This window comes from Leuresthes tenuis, unplaced genomic scaffold, assembly GCF_036924035.1.
Source record: "Leuresthes tenuis unplaced genomic scaffold, fLeuTen1.0.hap1 SCAF_8, whole genome shotgun sequence".
NCBI classification, from domain to species: Eukaryota; Metazoa; Chordata; class Actinopteri; order Atheriniformes; family Atherinopsidae; genus Leuresthes; species Leuresthes tenuis.
In genome coordinates, this window is record NW_027325362.1 from 15,868,174 (window position 1) to 15,890,332 (window position 22,159).

The 22,159-nt window shown below is 40.0% G+C and overlaps 4 protein-coding genes across 4 annotated transcripts; 3 read left to right on the forward strand and 1 right to left on the reverse strand.

Annotated features, from left to right (window-relative positions):
* The first annotated feature begins 1,611 nt into the window (after positions 1 to 1,611).
* On the forward strand, positions 1,612 to 4,565 carry msx3 (muscle segment homeobox 3). The gene is made up of 2 exons (XM_072390380.1): positions 1,612 to 2,125; positions 2,563 to 4,565. The coding sequence occupies exons 1-2, from the start codon at positions 1,762 to 1,764 to the stop codon at positions 2,967 to 2,969; spliced, it is 771 nt and encodes a 256-aa protein (XP_072246481.1). The 5' UTR covers positions 1,612 to 1,761; the 3' UTR covers positions 2,970 to 4,565.
* A 278-nt stretch (positions 4,566 to 4,843) lies between these two features.
* znf511 (zinc finger protein 511) lies at positions 4,844 to 7,283 on the reverse strand. Its single transcript, XM_072390381.1, has 6 exons — positions 6,986 to 7,283; positions 6,802 to 6,875; positions 6,106 to 6,307; positions 5,856 to 5,977; positions 5,295 to 5,534; positions 4,844 to 5,028 (listed from the first exon to the last, which is right to left on the reverse strand). Exons 1-6 carry the CDS (start codon positions 7,133 to 7,135, stop codon positions 4,956 to 4,958), a joined length of 861 nt encoding a protein of 286 aa, XP_072246482.1. The 5' UTR covers positions 7,136 to 7,283; the 3' UTR covers positions 4,844 to 4,955.
* Positions 7,284 to 8,093: 810 nt separating this feature from the next.
* Positions 8,094 to 15,493, forward strand: adam8a (ADAM metallopeptidase domain 8a). Its single transcript, XM_072390382.1, has 25 exons — positions 8,094 to 8,165; positions 8,380 to 8,489; positions 8,597 to 8,670; positions 8,759 to 8,837; positions 9,292 to 9,368; positions 9,698 to 9,929; positions 10,680 to 10,757; positions 10,904 to 10,972; positions 11,326 to 11,495; positions 11,573 to 11,654; positions 11,756 to 11,898; positions 12,013 to 12,190; positions 12,276 to 12,365; positions 12,537 to 12,732; positions 12,829 to 12,910; positions 13,000 to 13,180; positions 13,281 to 13,367; positions 13,456 to 13,540; positions 13,872 to 13,983; positions 14,106 to 14,304; positions 14,603 to 14,650; positions 14,740 to 14,796; positions 14,884 to 14,934; positions 15,040 to 15,120; positions 15,408 to 15,493. The coding sequence occupies exons 1-25, from the start codon at positions 8,120 to 8,122 to the stop codon at positions 15,450 to 15,452; spliced, it is 2,652 nt and encodes an 883-aa protein (XP_072246483.1). The 5' UTR covers positions 8,094 to 8,119; the 3' UTR covers positions 15,453 to 15,493.
* A 1,816-nt stretch (positions 15,494 to 17,309) lies between these two features.
* Positions 17,310 to 20,608, forward strand: spef1 (sperm flagellar 1). The gene is made up of 7 exons (XM_072390383.1): positions 17,310 to 17,421; positions 17,641 to 17,752; positions 18,440 to 18,587; positions 18,705 to 18,750; positions 19,810 to 19,888; positions 19,992 to 20,097; positions 20,495 to 20,608. The coding sequence occupies exons 1-7, from the start codon at positions 17,310 to 17,312 to the stop codon at positions 20,606 to 20,608; spliced, it is 717 nt and encodes a 238-aa protein (XP_072246484.1).
* Positions 20,609 to 22,159: the final 1,551 nt, after the last annotated feature.

The window sequence follows — 22,159 nt, forward strand, 5'->3', positions numbered from 1 at the left end:
GGAACATACCTCAGGGAGAGAAACAGTTAACTCCATTTAACCAATTGTCTGACAGACAGACAGACAGACAGTCAGACAGACAGACAGTGTGCTGCTGCAGGCCCAGCCGAAAAACTCACATATTTGGTTTCAGTGGAAATAATTTGACTTGACTTGAAGAGCTGCAGAGCAAAACCAATTTGGACGGGGCTCTTCAATGGGGCCTTTACAGTCTCTCAAAGGGATTAGAGACAAAGAGTACAATGGGCTGAAATATGGCCATAGACAATTTGATTATGGGTCACAAAATAGAAATTTACAGTGATAATAACTCTTTGGACTATAAAGAGTGCGGTAAACTGCAGCTTGGATCGCCTTGCTGCTTTATTGAAAAACAGGGATAAACTACTGTTTAGCATGTTCTCAAGCACAATGCTCCAGATGAGGCCCTACAACAAACAATGTCACTGGTTTTCATCGTAAACAAAATACATGAGTGTACAAACAGTGTTAAAAAAGAAAAAAATCCATTTAATGCTGCCGTGCAGACAAAAAGAAAATATAGAGTTCCTGTTTCTGCAGTCAAAGGTTCAGTTGTCAGAAAAGTACCCTGTAAGGCACAAAAATGTTCCTTAAGGTTGTTTAATGTGGGCGTAATTAAATTTTAAAGGTATAAAATCATCACTGACAACTAAGGGTACATAAGTTAACTTTTATAGATGTATTTTTCTTTGTAAGCTTTATCTATAGACAGCAAAATCAGCCCTGTTCAGGATGTAGCAAACCTGACATCAGAATCCTCCAGGTCTCTCATCCCTGAACAGGAGGAAGCATGCAGAAAACCAGTGGATGAAATGAAATAAAAATGTATTTGGCAATTTAAAGGTATGTGTGTTTTGATTAGCTCTTTTACCTCCTGATACAACATGGAAGGATATTTGTGTTATTCGGGATACAGACAAAAATGTACAAAAATGTACTCTTTGTCAAGATACAGTGCTTGGACCCTTGGAGGGTACAGCGAGAGCAACATAGCATATGAACTTTTTTGAGACAACTCCTGCCTCTTAATTTCTTTGCGTGCAGCATCAGAACTGATTGGTTAAAACATAATGTAATCTTAAGAAAGAGGCGGGTGATATTCTTTTTTCTTTATCAGCTTGCACTTTTTTATGACTGGAGTGATATGTTTCAGTATAACGGTTTCTGGGATAGCTGGATGTACGAATATATCTTTATCAAAAAATGAATCTGAGACACTTGAGCACCAATTTGAACCTTTTGATCCTTCTTGAAATATCTGATTCTTAGCATTTGAAGTTAAATAAGAACCTTTCTATTTAGCTCATTTACCCACTGCACCCTTTAAATATTGTGCAGCTTCAACTGTATGTAAGTAAATGCTTTCTTGCTGGTGCAGCACGTCGACATTTGACCTACCTTACATGACATGACACTGCGCTCTATACCATTGCTGACAGGTTTACATCTGTCAAAAACCACGGAGCACGAAATCAGCCACATCTCTGTCATCAGAAGTTTGGCCTATCAGATACCGGTGTAACCAAGTCACGTGAAGGAGTCTAAAGTCTGATAGGCAGACGCCGAGATGGGAGAGGAACTTATGGCACTTCATTGAAGAAGAGGCAAGCCCGTGCGTAAAACCTGAAGTTTACCACGCAGCTGCGCACCATCGGAGGAATCTTGGCGATATCGCTACTATTCTCCTCTGGTGAGCTTAATATAAACAGTAACGGGGAGAGCGAAAGGAATATTAGTTGCATGGCACCGCAGTCGTGCATAATGAATCTTGCGCAGGGATCACCGCCCTCGGCTGCTCCTGGAGAGACATCTCCGGCGGATAGAGCCGCGAGTGGGGTTGAAAGTGACGAGCTGGACCTGTCACCTGTTCGAAGATGTAAAACGAAAAATCTAGATCTCCCTTTCAGCGTGGAATCCCTCATATCGGACAGGACTCCTTCATGCAGGAGCTTCCACTCCCCCGAGCCTGGCTCAGGCTACGTCCGCACGGAGGAGACCGAGTGTGCGTCACCGAGTGGAGTTTATAGGTCCAAACCGGAGGCGGTGGACCTCAGCGACAAGGAGACGAGTAACTGGTTACAGGGTCCTTACGCATCCCCAACAAGTGAGTTTAGGATGTTTTCTGTCTTTATAGGTTCTGAGAAATATCGAAGATATCCAAGGGTCTGTTTGGTTTTGGAACGCAAATAATATAAGAAAATCAATCAACTTTGACAACAAAAAAAAAATAGTTCAGTGTTAGTGTGAAATGATACAGATATTTCCAAGGAGCAGCCACACTTATGAGGAAAAAATGGCGTGGCAAGCGATGATACTTGATTATTTCATCCTTTAATAAATTTACAGCTGATTAAGGAATGTAGCTTTGCAATGAGGTTTTATTGTTGTTTTTTTTAAGTCTAGCTAACTTATTCAATAGATCCTGTAAATCCTGTAAAACTGGTTGGTTAGTTGGTATTTTCCTGGTCTAGTTGATGTAGTCCATGCGTAATCCAAACATTAAGCTATAAAAGTGATTTGACTTTATACATCAATTTCCAGGACTTCCCAGTCCGACCCCATGTAATCTACGGAAACACAAGAACAACAGGAAACCCAGAACCCCTTTTACAACCTCTCAGCTGCTTTCTCTGGAGAGGAAGTTCCGTCAGAAACAGTACCTCTCCATCGCGGAGAGAGCGGAGTTCTCCAGCTCTCTAAACCTCACAGAGACCCAGGTCAAGATCTGGTTTCAGAACCGCCGGGCCAAGGCCAAGAGACTGCAGGAGGCCGAGGTGGAGAAGCTAAAGCTGGCCGCAAAGCCGCTGCTCCCGGCCTTCGCCTTCCCCTTCCCACTCAGCGCACCCATGAGCGCACCGGCCCTGTTCGGGGCTCTGAATGGACCGCGACCTGCCTTACCTGTGCCAGGACTATTCAGCGGACCTTATGGGATGTACTATTTGTCTTAACTTTCACTAACTTTAAGCTGCTTGGACGGGAGAGTTGCCTTTAAAAATGCCTTGTTGCGGCAAAAAGACAAAAGAAAAAAATGGCAAAATATCCATGTTGTGGAACCTTTTTTCTTTCTTTCTTAATTTCATACTAAATATCAAGATAATCTTTCGTTATAGTGAAAAATCTAAAAGTACAACAATGTTTTTACACAATTTTTTGACTAAACAATAGGCTTAATATCAAAATAGTCCGTTATTTAAGGAACAGAAGCAATAACACTTATTTCTGCACGACTGTCAAGTCTTTATTTCTAGTAAAATTGCTCAGTTTTACTTTATGGTAAATAATTTGTCAACATTCATTAAACGCTTTTATGACGGATTCACGCAGAGCATATTTTCGGATGCAATTTTCAGACTTAATTGTGTTGTTTCTGTTCCAGCGAAGGTTTTTCTTAATTCATTCATTTTATTGTTGCGACAGAAGACGTTATAAATATTTGAAGACATTCAGCTTTGGACTGAAAACAAGAACTCGCTGCAGTCATTAAAAAGACAATGTGTGCGTGTTTTTTTATTTTATATATTTTTTTATTCTCTTCCCAGAGGCCTTAGAATATGTTTAAAGAGCATTTCTGAGTTTACAAAACACTGATGGCATCTATATTAAAAAAGGTAACTGATTATTTTCTAAATTTCTCTTAGAATCAACAAATAGCATGAAACTGACCCTACTAATCACCAATGTCTGCAAACCATGATCCATCCCCACTCTTCTGCAGAAACTTGAACTTGTTATGTGAACTTTCATTTTTGAAAGTTTGCCAAAAACAAACACTTTCACAGACTTTCAGGAGCTGTGGAACTTAATTCATTGTTGAATTTTGTATCTTCAGAGGAGTTGTCATCCTTTAATCTCTCTCTAAGATGGCCCAGGCAGTTTAAAACCTAACTTTTTGTAGAATTTGATATCCTTAATTACTTCTACAGCCCATAGTCGGAACATTTTTCAAAGTCTCACTGAGAAACCCGCCTTTGGGCAGAAGCAGTTCTTAAATATGGATCAACTCCAACATTATTATGGATGATGTGTAATAGCTCACATTTCCACCACCCCCACCCTTAATGGAACAGACTAATAACAGCTTATTGGTGCCTTTTAGATGTTGTTTTGATGAAAACTGTGTCTGTAAATAGCGTTTTGCTCCTGAAAAGTATGTTTACCTGCTATACTTTAGCTCTCAATTGCTGCACAGTGACTTAACTATGAAACAAATGATCTTCTGAGGTGAATTTTTATCAACAAAGTCTAAAACCATGCTGTTTTTAAATGAATACATTTCTGCATTTCAGCAATACAGATCATCTATAAATCTACTTTACTGTTTATCGCCTTGAAAGAAGAATGTTTTGGAACAGTTAAGGGCTCTCATGGTCATTTAGTCGTGTTACTAAATGTAAGTAAAACCTTGCCTATATTTTTCTATATACTCCAAGTGCTAAACATGACTGACAGATCCATATCGGTCATTAATGTACAGTGTATTTTATATATGTCAAGGGTGAAAACATGTTTTGTAAGATTATTAAAGCCTATTATGTTAAGTCCGACATTCCTCTCATTTTTCTTCACTTCCTGTGGATTCAAAGAACATCCACACCATACCCTAAAGCTGCACTGCATCCCTCTGACACATTTTCCACCTACACAAGGCCCAGTTAGTGGAACTTTTCTTTAGAAATGATTAAAAATATTTATCAGCATAACTGGTCCTGTCACCTCACAGGAAGATGTCATCACGACAACCAACAGAGCACACGGCAACCATAGGGAATCTCACCCTCAACACTTAAATGAGTGATTCTGTGTTTCACATTTATGTTGCAAAAAAATATTTTTATTTGAAGACAATGACACACATGACGGCAAGTAGCTTGTGTTGAAAGGGCAGAAAACGGTGCTTCCAAAGGACAGCAAGCAGAAAACTCAATAGCAGTGTTTCATTTCCTCCTGCCCCGTCGTCCTCTGAAGCCTCGGACTGAGCCATGACCAAAGCACACAGTTGAAGGAACCCTGAGAGAAGAGAAGACCAACGATGTGAATCTGTACCTGCGTTCTTTTTATTGTCATTATAAGGTAACTAAGTAAAAACTTCTAAATGTTCCAACAATAACTCGTATTTTTCAATAAAATAATTCATATGAATGACAAAGTGATAATTAGCTTAGCCAGACTGAACTACATTATGGCACAAAATTTACCACCCAATGATTTCGGTGGAGAAATTTCCCCAAATTTTACTCTTGAAACCGGCACTTGTGTTTTTTGTCATGACCAACCTGTAGGAGTACTGCGGTTTCAGCGGCGCTGCGTTTGTTTCTGAGCCCGTAGCTGCAGCAGAAAAGCCTGCAGTGCAGGCGGCTTCTTCCTGGGACACGTGCGTCTCCATGAATTCGTCTTGCTCAGGTTGGTTGGACAGTGAGTTGCACATAACCTCACACACACCCTCAGATTCACAAACATCGCCCACTACCTCCATTGCGGTGTCCTTCTGCTGCTGTCTCTTTGCTTCTATGGTTCTAGCAACAGAAATATGAGATGTAAGATACCCGTATGAGGCAAAAATAATAACTTCACTCTTTTTTTCCAACTGTAACTGTGCCAGCAAAACACAGATAAAACACATGTAACACACGGATTTCAAAAAAGCTTCAAAGCAAAATCTCACTGAGTACTAAATATGTGGTTTTAACTATAGAAGAGTTTCAAAAACACACAATAAAATGTATATTTTCTCTTGAACACAGCCACAGGCTCATGAAGGATGACAGCATGCAGTCATATTTGTACACGCACTTTGGTGCCATCTAGTGGACAAAACATGGTACCCAAAGTCTTACCTGTCCTTCTTGTTTTTGTCAAATCTGAAATCTGGCGGATACTTGTGAATTCTTATTAAGTGGTCTTTCCTTTGATTGCCCGTCCTGAACTTCAGTCCGCAGCCTTCCACCAAACACTGGTACTGAAAAGTGCAAATAAGCGGAAGCGGAAACAACCGCCTAAGTTACTGCCCTCAAACTTTGACCTAAAAAGTTTCCATCAGCCCGACATGTTGCTCAGAGCGCAAGATGGTGAGAGCCACTGACTTACCATGTCCTGCTTCTGAGCGAGGACAGCGAAGACAGAGTCGTGCCACTCCTGAATGTGAATGTCGAGGAGTCGTGCACTCGGCAGGGAACGACGGCAGGAGCAGCACACGTGTCTGTGCAGGGAGTTGTAGTGGTGCTCATACTCCTCCAATGTGCTGAAGACTGCACTGCAGCCAGAGATGTGACAGGCAAACTCTGACACACTGAAACGGGACAAGGAGAGGAGGACTGTGACTGCCAGCTATACACTGGGCTACGATTAAAGAGGAAAACCCACAGTTGATGAGTAAAATTGCAACAGCATGTTTTATTTTGCCTGCCTTTGGGAAGGATGTGGACCACCCAATGATTAGGATGATTATCTATGATTACTAAAATGAGATGACTTTGAGATATTCTGCACTGCCCATCGATTTTGACATGAAGACACAGATCAGTCACAAATTTCAGTGAAAGCTACATTTGACATTCGCATATCATGACATTTTAACATGGCTTCAGACACAATGTGATGAAAGTAAAGTAACATTAACATAATTTACAGGTATCTCTGAACAGCTTCAGTTCAAATATATTCTATCACTTGTTCTGCTGCACGTTCAGTATTCCTTGCTGTGTTGTGGCGGATATACAAAGGTCTGTTTGTGGCTGGTTCACTGAGGCCAACTTCAGCCAAGCAGGCTCGTAGCTGTCATACCTGAGCGCTGGCCTGTCTTCTGTCTCTGAGATGTAGAGGTCTTGTAGGTACATGTGTCGCTGAATGTCCCCATCCTTTGAACAGCAGTCGCGTGCATATTAGTTAGCAGCTGGCTAATGGAACAGCAGACATTACCACCACGTACTTTTTCGTAATTGGCCACGGTTCGTTGTTGCTACGTTACCTCAAAGAGCTCGTGGTCCTTGTTCAGGTGGATGCGCTGGGGAGTGAAGCTGAACGGGTTTCCCTCCTCTGGATGCGTCCTCTGCTGCTGTTCCGAGGCTCCTGTTGGACGGTCTTCATCTCTACTTCTTGACATAACAATTTCCTCCATTAGAAGCTGGGTCGACTCCGACTGCAGCACAGTTTGCAGATAATTTCATTATCTCTTCACTGGAAAATTACTCACGGTCCACGCATGAATGTGTGTTTTGGTTATCTTTGGCGCGAGATGATAACGTCACAGAAATGTCGGTCGTAGTTGTCAGCAACTAAATGGCGCGTTACCGCCGCCCACGGGACAAACTTAAAATACAAACTATTTTATTAAAAAGAAAAAGAAAAAAGTGTGTTACTTTGAACTTTCCTACTATTTTCTGTAATGATTAATATTTTCTTGCATAAAAAAATGTTTTAAAACATATCATATTAACCCTATTTCATGTGCGTTTGTATGCACCTATACTCTAACTCTAAAGTAACACAGAGCGTGACTTTTACATAATGACAGCTTTTTAAGTAAGATATATATTCACCAGTGTGGCATGCTAGTAATGACAAAAAAGTCTCTCGAGGTCCGTTTAGATACTGGATAGTCAGAGGGATGAACACCGCAACCAGAGTGCGAGTGTACCATCTACCATTTCACCTCTAGATGGCGACAAATCTCAGTGTGAGTTTTACTACCGTGACTTTGAGTGGAGAACTTTCTGACTGCCGGAAAAAAATATTTAAAATCACTATAATTAAAGAAATGTCTGTTGTGTAACCCGTTTATGCTCATAAATGTAGAATAATTATGACGCCATCGTTAAGTGCGTATCTTTCACTAAACTAAAAAAATATTTTAAAAAAAATGTGAATGTACGTTTCTAAACGCAAACGTGTTTTAGTTTTACATGTCTGTAACTTAATTTTGTACACTTGTGATATAACAGAGCTCGGGAAATTTTCATTTTTACCGCGTGAGAATGAAAACCCAGACTGCTCAGCTTCAGATGCTAATGTACGGGATATTACATAGTAGATGGGCGGAGAGCTGAAGACATTTCCCTCAGACTTCCAGCACACAATGACAGAATCCGTCCAACAGCGCAACATGACACATTTAGGATATTTTTTATGTATTTTCTTCTCCTTATGGGGTAAGTAGGGATTTCTTTCTTTCTTTCTTTCTTTCTTTCTTTCTTTCTTTCTTTCTTTCTTTCTTTCTTTCTTTCTTTCTTTCTTTCTTTCTTTCTTTCTTTCTTTCTTTCTTTCTTTCTTTCTTTCTTTCTTTCTTTCTTCTTTCTTTCTTTCTTTCTTTCTTTCTCTCTTTCTTTCTTTCTTTCTTATAAACCATCCCTTGTATACTTGCAGGAATAATTGCGGCCAACATGAAGACTCTGCCTCATGTCATAAAGTACCAAACAGTGCTACCTCAGAGGCTGAAGGATTCGTCTCTTATCAGTGATGCTGCTACACATAAGGTGACTCTCACTATTTCTAAATGTTTTATAAGCCAACTTCAATACGCCTTTTACACTTGTAAGAATGTATGACAAAACTCTTCTGCTTTGTTTGTATGTTTGAATAGAAATACCCTGATGTGCTCCAGTACTCTGTGAATATCGCAGGGGGAAACTACACTCTACATCTGGAAAAGAACGAGTGAGAAATTTTGTCACATTTACCTATACAGGATCCACATATGTTGCTCTCTCAGTGTTTTCTGATATACAAACCACTGTCTTTTCAGAAATCTTGTTGGGAAACACTTTACTGTGACGCACTATTCTGATCAGGGAACCCAAGTGTCTGCTACTCCAGATCTTGGGGTATGTAGCTTTTTCTTCCTTTAATTTTTTACATAAACTGTATAGATTATTGAAAGTAGTTTTTATTCTAATCAAAGCATACAACATACAGTTAGCCAAACTAATTAAGATCCAAATGAATGAAGATCCTCCATTGTGCAATGTTATCATGAAATTTGATTGTTACATGTCATTGATTGTTACATCAGAAACGAAAGATTTGTTTGATATTTTGTCACCAGTTCTAACCAATTCTGCTGATTGCAAAATATTAGAAAACTTAAACATAACTTGCTCAACAGCAAAGTTCCGTATAATGTGAGATGACATGCAGCAATCCTTTTGTGGAGGAGGATTTTATATATAAGGATAGATTAGTCATTTCCTCTGACCAAGGCACATGTTGTATCTCATGTGTAATCAGACGGGAAATTGCTAAATTTCTCCTTCAATTCTTTTACAAAAATCTTTTCAGGTTCACTGCTACTACCATGGGCACATTGTGGGAATGGAGGATTCCTCTGCCAGCATTGGATTGTGTTCAGGAATGAAGTGAGTAAAGGAGCTTTCAGCTTTAATTACAAAAAGGCGACTATTCACCTTAAGTAAGTGTCAAATTTAATTAAACACACGATGATATGGGACTCCTGCTGTGACATTACCAGTTTGTCCAGTCTGAAGTGAAGATAAGTTCTTCAGAATCCATGTTCGCCCTTACACAAACCCTTAGGTTTGCATGTAGCTCTGCATCTGAAAACTTGATCATCCTCTCTTATTAAGAAAGACTTTCATTTGTTAGTGTCAACAGACTTGAGAGTAAAAAAGCAAACAAAGACAATCATGCGATTTGATCTATACAAGCTCTTTTTCCTGCACTGCAGGGGGTTTGTTACCCTCCAAGACCAGATGTACCTCATTGAACCCCTGACCAGTGAGGAGGTGGGACAGCAGGCTGGCAGACAAAGCTCTGAGGCTCACGGTGATGAGGGTCTTCATGCTGTTTACAAGTACAAACACCTGAGGAGGAAACGGAGCTCCTGTTCCCATGGAAACACAACCACTTTCTATGATCATGGAGCTCGTCCGTCTGGACTATTCCAGCTTGGCAGTCTGGTAAAGACACAACATGGACACATTGATGAAATATATAGACTTGTGATGCTAATATTTTACTGTGCAGTTTTAAAGTCAAAGTCAAATTTATTTGTAGAGCACATTTCATGTACAAAACAATTCAAAGTGCTTTACATAGAATAAAAGCATTGCAGCGGGGAACTTTTTAATGCTTTTACAATGAGATGAAAAAAAGTAAGAAAAGTCAGACAACAAAATTGACCTAATTATCATAAAAAAAGCAATGAAGCAATACAAAATGGGCCATGTAATAAAGAAATGGAGCAAAAATTATTGAGACCTAAAACAACCAAAATCAGATGTAAAACCAATTCAAATTCACAAAAAGGGGAAAAAAGAAATTTGATAAAAAATACAAAATAAGACGCGTCGGAAAAATGTAATGAAAAAAATGTATCACATAACCACAGAGATCCAACATAAGCAAAAGGATATATAAATGGCCCAAAATGGCCATATGAAAATGCTAAATTAGTAAAAACTGCAAGATGCACAGTCAGAGAAGCAAAATAACCAACAAATAGTATCTGTTTGGTTTGTGGTTGTTTTGTTCTTCTTTAAGAGTGCCAGTCTTAATCATTGGTCAGACAAGTGGGAGGCATTCTACACCTCTATTTCTAAATCTATCTACAATAAACAGCCTCGAACTGATGAATGGGTCTAACTAAATGCATGCATACATGCATATGATTATCCTTGTTAACATCCTTCACCTTTTGTGTTTCTCAGAAAAGCAGAGCTCAGACCAAAGACAAAACAGGAAAACCGAGGACGGTGGAGCTGGTTGTGGTGGTGGACAACACAGAGGTTTGATTCCTCATTTCCTTTTTCTTATTGAATCTCTGGATGTAGCTTATCTGACATGATTGACAGCGATACTTTGGAATGAGTGACTGTTTTGTGTGTGAGATGCAGCCGATTGTAACACTAATTTGCATAACAATTTGTTCTAGTTTACGAAGTTTCGAAGTAAGAAGACAGTCGAGGCCAGAGTGCTTGAAATAGCAAATCACGTGGACAAGGTATGTTTGTTTCTATGTAGTCTGTCAGACAAGAAGGGTTTGTCATTCAAGATATTTTGTTCTTTACTGACTGGAATCTGACCAGAAAAGGAAGAGAGGAAGGAGATGTTCTCTCACTCTGAAATCGAACTTCAACTGTGAATCTTCACACTTAAACTGAAAGTTTTCACACATATCTCATAATCCTCTTTGCATACTAGAACTAATATGAAAGAAACACCAGACTGCATTAGCCCCAACAGTGGCTGCCTGCCAGAACTGTGGCTTGTTGCATTACGTGTTTTACACACTTTCACGTTCAAAAATACTAATTTTAACTCAACTTATCCTTTCTACGCTCTGCCATTTTGCAGCTGTATCGGCCTGTGGGTGTTCGTGTGATGCTGGTTGGCCTTGAAATCTGGTCATACAGAGATCAGATCGACGTCAGCACCAATGCTGAGCTCACCCTTGGTCGCTTCCTTGAGTGGCGTCAACAGCACTTGCTGCCAAGGACCAAACATGACAATGCACAGTTCATTACGTAAGATGTCATATGCCACAATAATATTTTAAGCGGTCAGAGCGGCTGTCTAAACATTTTGCCTCTCCTTTGTCCAGGGGTGTGGATTTTGATGGCTCCACTGTTGGCTTAGCAAACACCAATGCAATGTGCACCTCTCACTCCGGAGCTGTCAATGAGGTATTTCAAATTTTCAGATTAAAAAATGTGAAAACTAAACGGTAATGAAAGGGAATCCTGTGATGTACGTTTAACGTAAATTATCTCTTTAAAACACACAGGACCACAACACTAACTCAATAGGAGTGGCTTCAACTATTGCACATGAAATGGGTCACAATCTGGGCTTGATCCACGATACCGACAACTGTGTCTGTGGCTCATTCACATCAAAGAAAGGCTGCATCATGGCTGAGAGTGTTGGGTAAGCTCAGTTTTCCTGCTGCTCTTTAACTCTCCCATATCTACAACTCTGACACCAAAAGATAAGATAATTGTTTCTTTCTCTTTTCCTTGGTGTTGTTATCTCCCTCTCTAGTCTCGTGTATCCAGAACTGTTCAGCAGCTGCAGTCAGCAGCAGCTCAGCAGGTTCTTGGAGGAGGTCAACCCTGCCTGTCTACTCGATACTCCCTCCACTAATCGCATCTATGGCGGGCCAGTGTGTGGAAATGCCTTCTTAGAGCCTGGAGAGGAGTGTGACTGTGGCACCGTGGAGGTTTGTGCATCTTTACTCAACAAGAAAACATTCGACATAACCAAATCCCACAAATTAAATTGATTTGTAATATTCTGCTTCTTAGGAATGCAAGAATCCCTGCTGCAATGCAACCACCTGCAAGCTGAATGTAGGAGCCCAGTGTGCAGAAGGAGAGTGCTGCCGCAACTGCCAAGTAAGTACTACTCACTATGTCAAGGACTCACTAGATGTGCAAAGTCACACCGATGCTAATTATGCCAGCATGTATCTAGACACAGTCTGACTGCCGCCTGGCTAGTCATGTGTGAGTGGATGTATTTCAGTAGTTGATACATCACCATCTGTGGTTCTCTGCGCTCTGCAGCTGAAACCGACAGACAGCATCTGCCGACCAAAAGCAGGAGACTGCGACCTGGCAGAATATTGCACTGGCCTCTCTGCAGCTTGTCCAGCTGATGCCTTCACCCAAAATGGCCTGCCATGCAACCGTGGAAGAGGATACTGCTACAATGGACAATGCCCGTCACGGCAAGATCACTGCAAAAGACTTTGGGGACCAGGTAACATACCTATGAGTGAAAGTTTGGTTGATATATACTTTCATACTGATGCATCAAGAAACATCACCCCATCTTCTTTCTTATGATTCTGTTCAGACGCAGAAGTAGCTGCAGATGCTTGTTTCTATCAGTATGGAAGCTGTAGAAAGACACTGTTTAATCAAAGATGCTCCAACCGGTATGTTATTTACACCACAGCAGTGCTTATGCAGTACTGGGCTTGTGTTCTTTTTTTCAAAATCATTGCTTGTGTTTTTTCGGTAACAGAGATCAATCTTGTGGAAAGCTTTTTTGCTCCGGAGGATGGGAGTTTCCAGTGACATCCAGGAAATCCTTTTACAACGTAGGAAGTGGAGTCATATGCAATGAGGCAACCATGAAACCTGAAGATAACTACCCCGCAGATCTGGGCATGGTACCTACTGGCACCAAGTGTGGCAACAATATGGTAAGAAAACTGTTTCTGACAGTTAGCATGAGTGAAACCTTCAGGTACAGCAGATTCTGTGGGGGTCATTGTCTTCACAATGTCTTTATCTATTTGTCAGGTGTGCTACAATCAACGGTGTGAAGATGTCAGAAACATAAAAGTGTACGGAACAAATGACTGCTCATCCAAATGCAACAACCATGGGGTGAGAGCATGTGTTAAAGTGTTGATGTCTCAAAACTTTAGAGTGCTGTGGAGGCTAACAACAGAACTAACTGTGGGCTCTCTGATAGGTATGCAACCATGAGAGTAAGTGTCACTGCGATCCTGGCTGGGCTCCGCCTTTCTGTAACGCGAAGCAGTCAGAGGTGACCGAAGGTATTGTACTGGTTATGTGTTTTCTGTGAGCACCCATAAGCACTGATTCTTCTCTGTGTGTCTGCCTCTTTATATGCTTGACCTTTTAAAAGGCCGTGATTTACTCATGACTCTGATTTTCAGGCAGATTTATTACTTCTCATAGACCCTAAAACAACTGTTGTCTGTTCTGATGAACAAATACTGACTGATTGGAATTTCCCTATTAGCCTGTACAAATGCAGTAATGATGTTACAGTGAATTTTGCTTCCTGAGTCAGTGACGTATGTTATTTCTCATCCTTGAGCAATGAAAGCACACCGACGTAATCTGTTTTGTATCTGTGTGTAGAGTCGGGCCTGGTTGTGTTCATTGTGTCGCTGGTGGTTGGCTTACTTCTGCTGTTGGTGCTGGTTATCGGTATCCTGATGTACTGCATCAGGAAAAGGCAACCAAATAAGAGGTGCAGAAGCAACTTGTTCTTTTATTTTTTAAAACTGAATAACTTTTTGCATTTTGACTTATTAACAAATCTCATCGTCTTGCCCATCTTTATTTTTAGCTCATGTCTGCTTTTCTTTCCAGATGCCTTCCAGCTTCCTCAGGACAATCAAACCCACTGTTTCGGTCAAGCAGTACACGAGGCAGTCCTCGTCTTGGGACCACACACATTAGCCGACCTACATTTTTGGAGTCATCAGTCACTCAAATCTGTAAACCACTTTCATCTGCCACCATCAAACCACAGTCTGGAGAACTGAGGCCATGCAGAGCAGCTCCAGAGGTGAGCTTCCATTTTAGACTTTTAGCATTTGGCACCAGAGTGTATTTATACACTTACACAATATATGTTAGCTTTATAGTATCTCCTCGTCATTAGATGTAATGGCAGCTGGTCTGAATATAAAGCTGCAGACACAGCAAACATTTGCATTTTGAGCCACACTCTGATAACCAGCGAGCAATTCTAAATCATAAATAGGACATTATTAAAGTCAAATCTAAAATCCCAGTAAGTATTTAGATTTAAAAAGACTAATAAAGCTTGTGCCTCCTGTTCTTTCTGTTTTCTCTCCTTACAGCCTCCCAAGAAGGTGCCAGCTGTACCTCAGTCATCTGAGACTCGCCAGGTAGTTTGAGCTCCTGTTTTGTATTGACATACATGTAATATGATTTGCAATTTTTGTTTTTCAGCTACTAAATTAATGTTTTTATTCAGATTGCAAGAACATTCATGCAGCCACCAGTTGTTTCTAGACTGCCAACTTATACTGAGGTAAAAATGTATTTTCTTTTGAAGAAACGTTTGTTTTTCTAAAATAATGTATTCCTTGTTGTAATTGTTGCTTGCTTTACCTCTCAGAATAAGCCACTAGCTCCATCTCGACCTCTTCCTCCACTTGCTACAAAACCAGTAAGTGATATTAAAACCCACTTAGACCTCTTGTTTGCATTCACACATTTGACCGTCCTTGCCTTTGCTACTTTTTTGTGAAATATACATTCCCGTCTCTTAAAGATCACGAAGCCAAAACCTCCGATGCCTCCAGTGAAACCAAAGACATCTGCAGCCCTGTCTTCCCTGCCCCACACTCAGCTGGTATGTAGTCAGACAGTAGACAGAGTGACTTGGATTTTCCAACCTTCAGCTTCACAGCAATTGGAATTTAGACATTCTTAAACCCTAATAAAGCCAGTCACGTTTATAAGGAAGGTTTTGGCATAGTCCCAACATAGCGGTGTTATGAATAAGCAGTTACTCATTATTGGTGAGTTAGCAAGCACACAAATTCTTCTGACTGAAAAGCTGGGACTGAAGCACTGAAATAAACACACAAGGCCGAGTTTGAGGAAACAAATGTGTGCTAACAGTATTTGTTTTTCTAGCTTGGAGGTAAATCTGCGCTGATGCCCCCCAGCAGGCCAAGATGACAGAGGGAATAATTCACCCACTGAGACACTGAGATTCTCTGGCAAAGAAGATTTTTTTTTTAATCTCACCTTCAAGGACCAAGAGGATTCTCTCAGGAGACGCTTGTTATTATTATGGCAATTATGTCCCCCTCTGAGGAATGCCATTGTCTGTGTCATGCTAATGCCAGCCTTCAGTTGATGCAAACCTGAAGCCATGTTCAACAGACTCAACTTGAGTGCTTTATCAATGACGAAAGGCTTTCATGCCACAATGATTTTTTATTTAGTTTTTAAGGGAAATGATTATCTGCCTTGATTCAAGGATTTGGGAACTCTTTTTGAGGGCAACTGCACTGTCAATCTTTCTGTTTACATGCGGACCAATATCCTGGTTATTACTGGATTTTTTTAAATGATCCTGGTTACATTTTGTACATTGCATTTCGCTTTCAGAAACCTGAAGATAGTACTTAGAGTACTTTGAGAGAAAGCAGCACTCTGTGGCATATAAACATCTTATCCAGGTTTCTAAACATCTTCTGCTGGTTAAGATCACAGTGGCCAAGATAATAAAGGAAATTAGACACGACTGTGCGCGTACATAATCAGAAACCTGGATATTTACAAGGTCATGTATACAAAGAATAACCGGGTTTCTCATGTTTCATGTAAACTTAGTTTCCAGAGTATAATCTAAACTTGGATGAGACTAAAAATCAGAACGATAATGAGAATGTAAATACACTCAAATGTTGCAACTGTTTAATCTGTTGCTATTTTTACTTGTGATTTTGGTACTGCCTTTAAAAAAAAAAAATAATAATATAAAGGGATTTTAAAATGTTGCTCCAACACTGGACATATAACAGTTTGTCCCCTGGGACATATTTGTAAAAACCCATCCACTGTCCAACAGAGGACCAAGACATCCAAGCTGAAAGACACATGGAACATCCACAACCGCAGCTGCTATTTAAGGCAGTTATTTATCAAGCAGATATTTTGCATTCTTTTGTGTTAGATTGTTATCTCTCTTTTGTTGTTTGTTTTTTTTGTCCCACTTTAGATAACCAATTTTGTACATTTCACAACTATTTGTCATCATGTCATTGTCCATAAATGGTTATGTGCCTTTGCTTGTTTTTTTTAAGTGTTTTTTTTTATTATTTATTTTTGCATCTATTTGTAGCCAGTTTGTGTCTCTTCATGATCATGGTACATCTTATAAGGATGTTTTATGTCTCAATTTGGCTGTTCTCTTTATAGCCATTTTGTTTCTGTTGGAAACATCTGGTGAAAATTTTACATTGCTTTATGGTCTTGTGTCTATTAGGGTTCTATTAGTTTGTCTTTGTGGTTATTTTGTGTCTCATCTTGGATGGTTTCTGTCTCTTCTGGGGATCTATATTGCTATTGTTATTGGAGAAACCTAGTGCCTAGTGGGTCCCTGAGTCACTCGGTAGTCTAACCACTGCACCAACAGGGCACTTGATATATTTTTCGAAAGCGGAGAGGTAAATTTTTTTCTTTTGAGCTTTTTTGTACTAACTGAATTATCATCTGACATCTTGATTGTAATTCTTAAAGAGATTTTATATTTATCTACACTGCCAATGGAGATATTTTGCTTTGATTTGTCCTGCAAAGTTTTTTTGAGATTTCCTGTTTGCATTTATGTCCAATATTCAATAAATTTGAATCGTCACACAATGCTCATTTTTCCCCTCCTCACCTTTTACATCTTCACGCCATAAATGGTGTCGCCATGGTTTGTTCATCGGTCGCTTAGCAACGTCTCAAACAACCTGTGTTGAGGGAAGCTAAAAAGCTAACCGAATTTTTAACAACTGTTAAGAAACAGATGTTTCTTTAAGAATGATGGACCGAGAACTCAGTGATGAGGAACTGCAGGATTTGTTCGCTTGGATAGACAAAATACCTCTGTCCAGGCCTAAAAGAAACATTTCAAGAGACTTCAGCGACGGAGGTAGCGCACTTAGCTTTTCCTTCGGTCAGCAGTCCACAGGAAGCTGACAACCAAACAAGCATTAGGAGTAATATGATCTCGCATTCATTTGTCACGTACCTTTCCTTCTAAAAGAAAATAATCCTATTTGGCTGTTTGCGTAGGTTATCGGCTCACATGTCTGTCTGTGTATTTATTTACTCGTGCACTGACTGTGTCTCCTTGCTGGACCCTCTGCAGTGATGGCTGCTGAGGTTGTAAAACATTTCATCCCAAAGCTTGTTGACCTGCACAACTATATACCTGCAAACTCTGCGCAGCAAAAGCTCAGTAACTGGAACCTCCTCAACAGGCAAGACAGTTATCACTTATCTTATATATAAATGTGTTTGTGTGTGTGTGTGTGTGTATTCATTATGAAGATGAAGTTTGCTGCATTTATTGACAAATTAGTGCTCAATCTACAGTCCTGTTAATAATTATGGGCACTCCTTTCATTACACTATGTCCGAATATCTTAAATGATAGAATATAGATTTAATGAACAATTAATGATAAATGATTGAATTATGATAGTAAATTGTTCCAACTATACTAATCCATTCAAAGGGATGTTAGAGGCACCGGTAATTCTCACCATTACTGTACAGTAATTTATAAAAAAGGCAGCAACCACAATCTAAAATTTGTTACTTAGCAGCTAAGAAAATATTTCTAAAAAAAAAATGAGTACATTTTCACACAAACACATACTCAAAAAGTTACAGCTCGGTTAACAGCTCTTGACAGAAATGGTAGACATTGCTACAAACACTAAGGCCAACTTTATGCTGGGCCTACTCATCTGGTCATGAGAACACATCCAAAATACGCCCACTCAACCTCTCCCTGGTCACTGGAAGCCTCCGAGCGAACTACAGATTTTAATGGGACTGTAGAGTAAACACAGCGGTCTCTGTGGGCACATCAGTGAATTGCACGCTATCTGCTTTTCCCTTGTTTTGCCGCATTAAAAACATATGTTTTTCTGTATGAACAGGAAGGTGTTTTCTAAGCTGGACTTTCACGTGCCCGAGGAGACAGTGAGAAGAATTGTATTGAGCACTGCTGGAGCAATCGAGCCTCTACTGAGCACCCTCAGGGAGAAGATTGACAGGAGACTGGAGCACAATACAAACAATATACTAGTGTGTACTAAGACATACATGTTATGAGTAATTTTCTGTTAGAGACCTAACTACGAAAGTTGAATTATTGTGGTCTGACTGCCAACACTTTGATTAGTTTTCTTCTTTTTGATCTAGAATATGGACTACTTTGACACAAGGAACCGGGAGAAACCTCACACGGGTAAAGTTGTCATTCTCTTATTGCCTTTGAACATACACTAACATGTCTTTTTTCTCTCTTTTTTTACGGTGAATACGTAGAACAAACTGTATTTCCCCTCTTACCTGACCTTACAGCCAATCACTTTACAGGAGAGTGATTAAGAGTTTGTTGGAAGTAACAAAACAAAGTGAAACAAGTGAAATCAAGTGTATTAGTGACAGTCAATCTGCTGAATTAGACAAAAATACGATGACTGTGTTTTGACTCAAACCTTGTGCGGCATGTATAATTTTGTTGCTGTATTTTTAGGGAAATGTTAGCTGACATTGCTGAAATGTGCCCTTTTTTTTAGCACTTAAAGGGAAGGAAATGTCATTTTAAACTTTTTCTATAATGCTGCATATGCTGGTTAGCTGATAAACACCAGATCAACATAATCAAAATGACATTGCAGTGCTTTTTGCGTTTTAGAAAACCATTTAATGACTAATGTCAATGCTGACTGTCACTGTAAAGACATCTTCTCCTGCATGCTGATCTTGTCAGCATATGTGCCCTGCTAACAGGCCCAGAGATAGCAGTGGCCACTCAGTGACACAAGCATAACCTCCTTTTGAAGGCAGCAGACAGCACTGATTAGAGAGTGCCACAACCTTAGGGTGTGAATTGGTGATGTGCCTCTCTTCCGTTTCCCGCACTTCATCTGTTTCTGAAGCTAGTCTGTGAAGCTGACCTCAGTCCAGCACCTCCTCCCTCTGCTCTTTCCTCTTCCATCTGCACCTCACCCACTGTCAGAGACGGGGCTTAGGTCCTCTTATCAGTAACCAACATCCAGGCGACCCTTATCACTGGCCTGAGCTCAGCACTGCTGACTGAAAGCCAGTATTTTGTTATCCAGCTTCCATGTTTCCCTCTCTGTCTGCTCATGCTCTTTACCTATCTGCCTCTAATCCCAATCTCTTTACTTTAGTCATGCCCAAAAGATTTATCAGACTAATCCCTGTAGTTTTTTCTTATTTAATATTTTCTTCTATTTAGATCATAGTTGGATGAATATTTTGTTTTGCTTCTTTTTAGAAGTTCACCAGACTGAGGCAAGACTTCTGGCTCAGCTGGCAGAGATGAAGAAAGATGAGAAGAACGTACAGAAAAACATGTATGTCAAGCATGTTGCTTTGTCTTAATGATGATAATTACAAAAATAATTAGGATAATCATAACAAAGGTGATGATACGTGTTTTATAAATACATTGGGCAGGAAACTGCAGCATGCTGTAAAGTTTTCCTCCGAAATGGACCCTACTTTCCGGCTGATCCTGCAGGAAAAAGACCAAGCTGTCATGGCTTTGCAGGAGACTGTGGAGGTATGCACAAACACACTGCGGGAAACACACACTGCTGACTGGTAGAACATCTGCAGTACAAAACCATCTTCCATTTTTATATCCTGTATGGGAAGAGCTTTGTCACACAGACTCACCACCTGTAACATTGTTACAGTTATGTGTGTCTGTGTGAGTGTTTGTGTATGTGTCACACCCTGTGTCAGCAGTGGTCAGTGAGTCAGCATCAACTCAGCGGATGCAAGCTTTTTTTCTTTTTTCTTTTCCTTCTTTTGCCACATCTGCATGAAAAGAAAAAAAAAAAAAGCAGAACGATGACTCGTTTGTGCAACTTCTCCTTGAACCACATTGGGTTCTTCAAAGCTTTACAGCAACTTCCTCTAGTTTAACCTTTTCCTTTTGTATCCTTGTTGCATAGATCCTGCAGATGAAAGTGAACAAGTTAGAGCATCTGGTGCACTTAAAAGACATGCGTATTGAGGATCTGACACGGCACCTGGAGATGTACAAAGCAAAAGGAAACACACGCTGATACAAAAATGTCACTCATATTAACTCATAGTTTTGATCCTATCTTGTTTTCTAAACTTTGTTTTGTCATTTCAGTCTTGAAAATCTCCCACCATTTACACCAAAGGAGCAAGTATTTAGATGGTGTAGTGTGTCAGGTGTTTTGTATGAGGCACTGATTTGTCTCATTTGACTTTGTGATATTTGTATTGTAATGACTGAAGAAGGGCAGTGCAACAACCATCAGTATCCATATTATCTGCTTGTGTCCATCTGACTTACCTTTGAAAATGTTACTGTAAATGTTATAGAGAAACTGTAACTGTTAAAATGTGTCAATTATTAATTGAGTGGTTTTCGTTCGTTTTTGTTTTGTTTTTACACATTAGAGTAAAAATCGGAAGTTTTGACATGAGCTCATTGCCAACCACATAAACACTGCTATAGCTTTAATCACGTCACTTTTCAGGAAATGCTGATTAAGTGTGAAATTTATTTCAGGGCAGAACCCACTTAATGAGTGACGCCATTTCCACTTTTCAAGTGAATTTCAAAATGAATGTGAGGAGGAACCAAACACATGACCAAGTATAGATAAGCATTCTTCAGCCAGCACCCACAGGCCTACAGCCCAACCCACACATGGCCAGTGGTCTGTCAACAGAATGAGTAGAATTTTCCTAAGAAGAAAAACATTCACACCAAACTCCCATGCATGTTTCACACGATCAGTGTCATGGAGACATTTTGGCCCTCACTTTATAACCCTGTTATCACTGACTAGACTGAGTTTTACAGGTATTTCTTTATGTACAGTTAGTTGTAACATCCCAAGACGTTATTTGACCCAGGTTGAGCAATGGAAACTTAGACTTAGCCATAACAACACCTTTTTAAAACATTTGTATTCTTTTTATCGCAGATTTTGTTTTAGTGATTCGTTTCTGTGGTTGCAATCGCCGTTTAATGACCCAATTTCAGCCAAGTTTTAGCTGTCGAATAGATGGCCTCACATTTGACTTATGAATACTCTGGTATACAGAGTGAGTTCATGGTTCACTAAAGTATTGCAGGTCCTGGGGCTGCAAAACCAGCCCAAATCATCACCCCTCCACCACCGTGCTTGACAGTATTGAGCTAATATGTTTGGTTTTTAACCAAAAACGGTGCTGCGCATTATGACCAAACGTCTTCACTTTGGTCTTGTTTTCCCAAAATACATTGTTCCAGACGTCTTGTGGTTGGTCCAAATGCAACTTAAAACCTAAGCAGCAATGAGGCTTTTCTCCTGGCAATCCTTACAAGCCAGCCATACTTGTCCAGTTTTTTTCTTATTGTACTTAGTATGCTGTCATGAACTCTGACATGTAGCTCTTGAGTTTTTTTTACAGTTTCTGAGCCCAGTCAGACCCTGTGAACTTGCTGAGAAGATTGAGAGCTGTCTTGAATGTTTTCCGTTTGTGAATAATCTTTCTCACTGTAGAATGATGAAGTCCCCGCTATTTGGAATTATCGCTCCAGACAAGTAAACCGCTGCTTGGTTAAGTTAATTTGATTAGCAGCACCAGGCTAC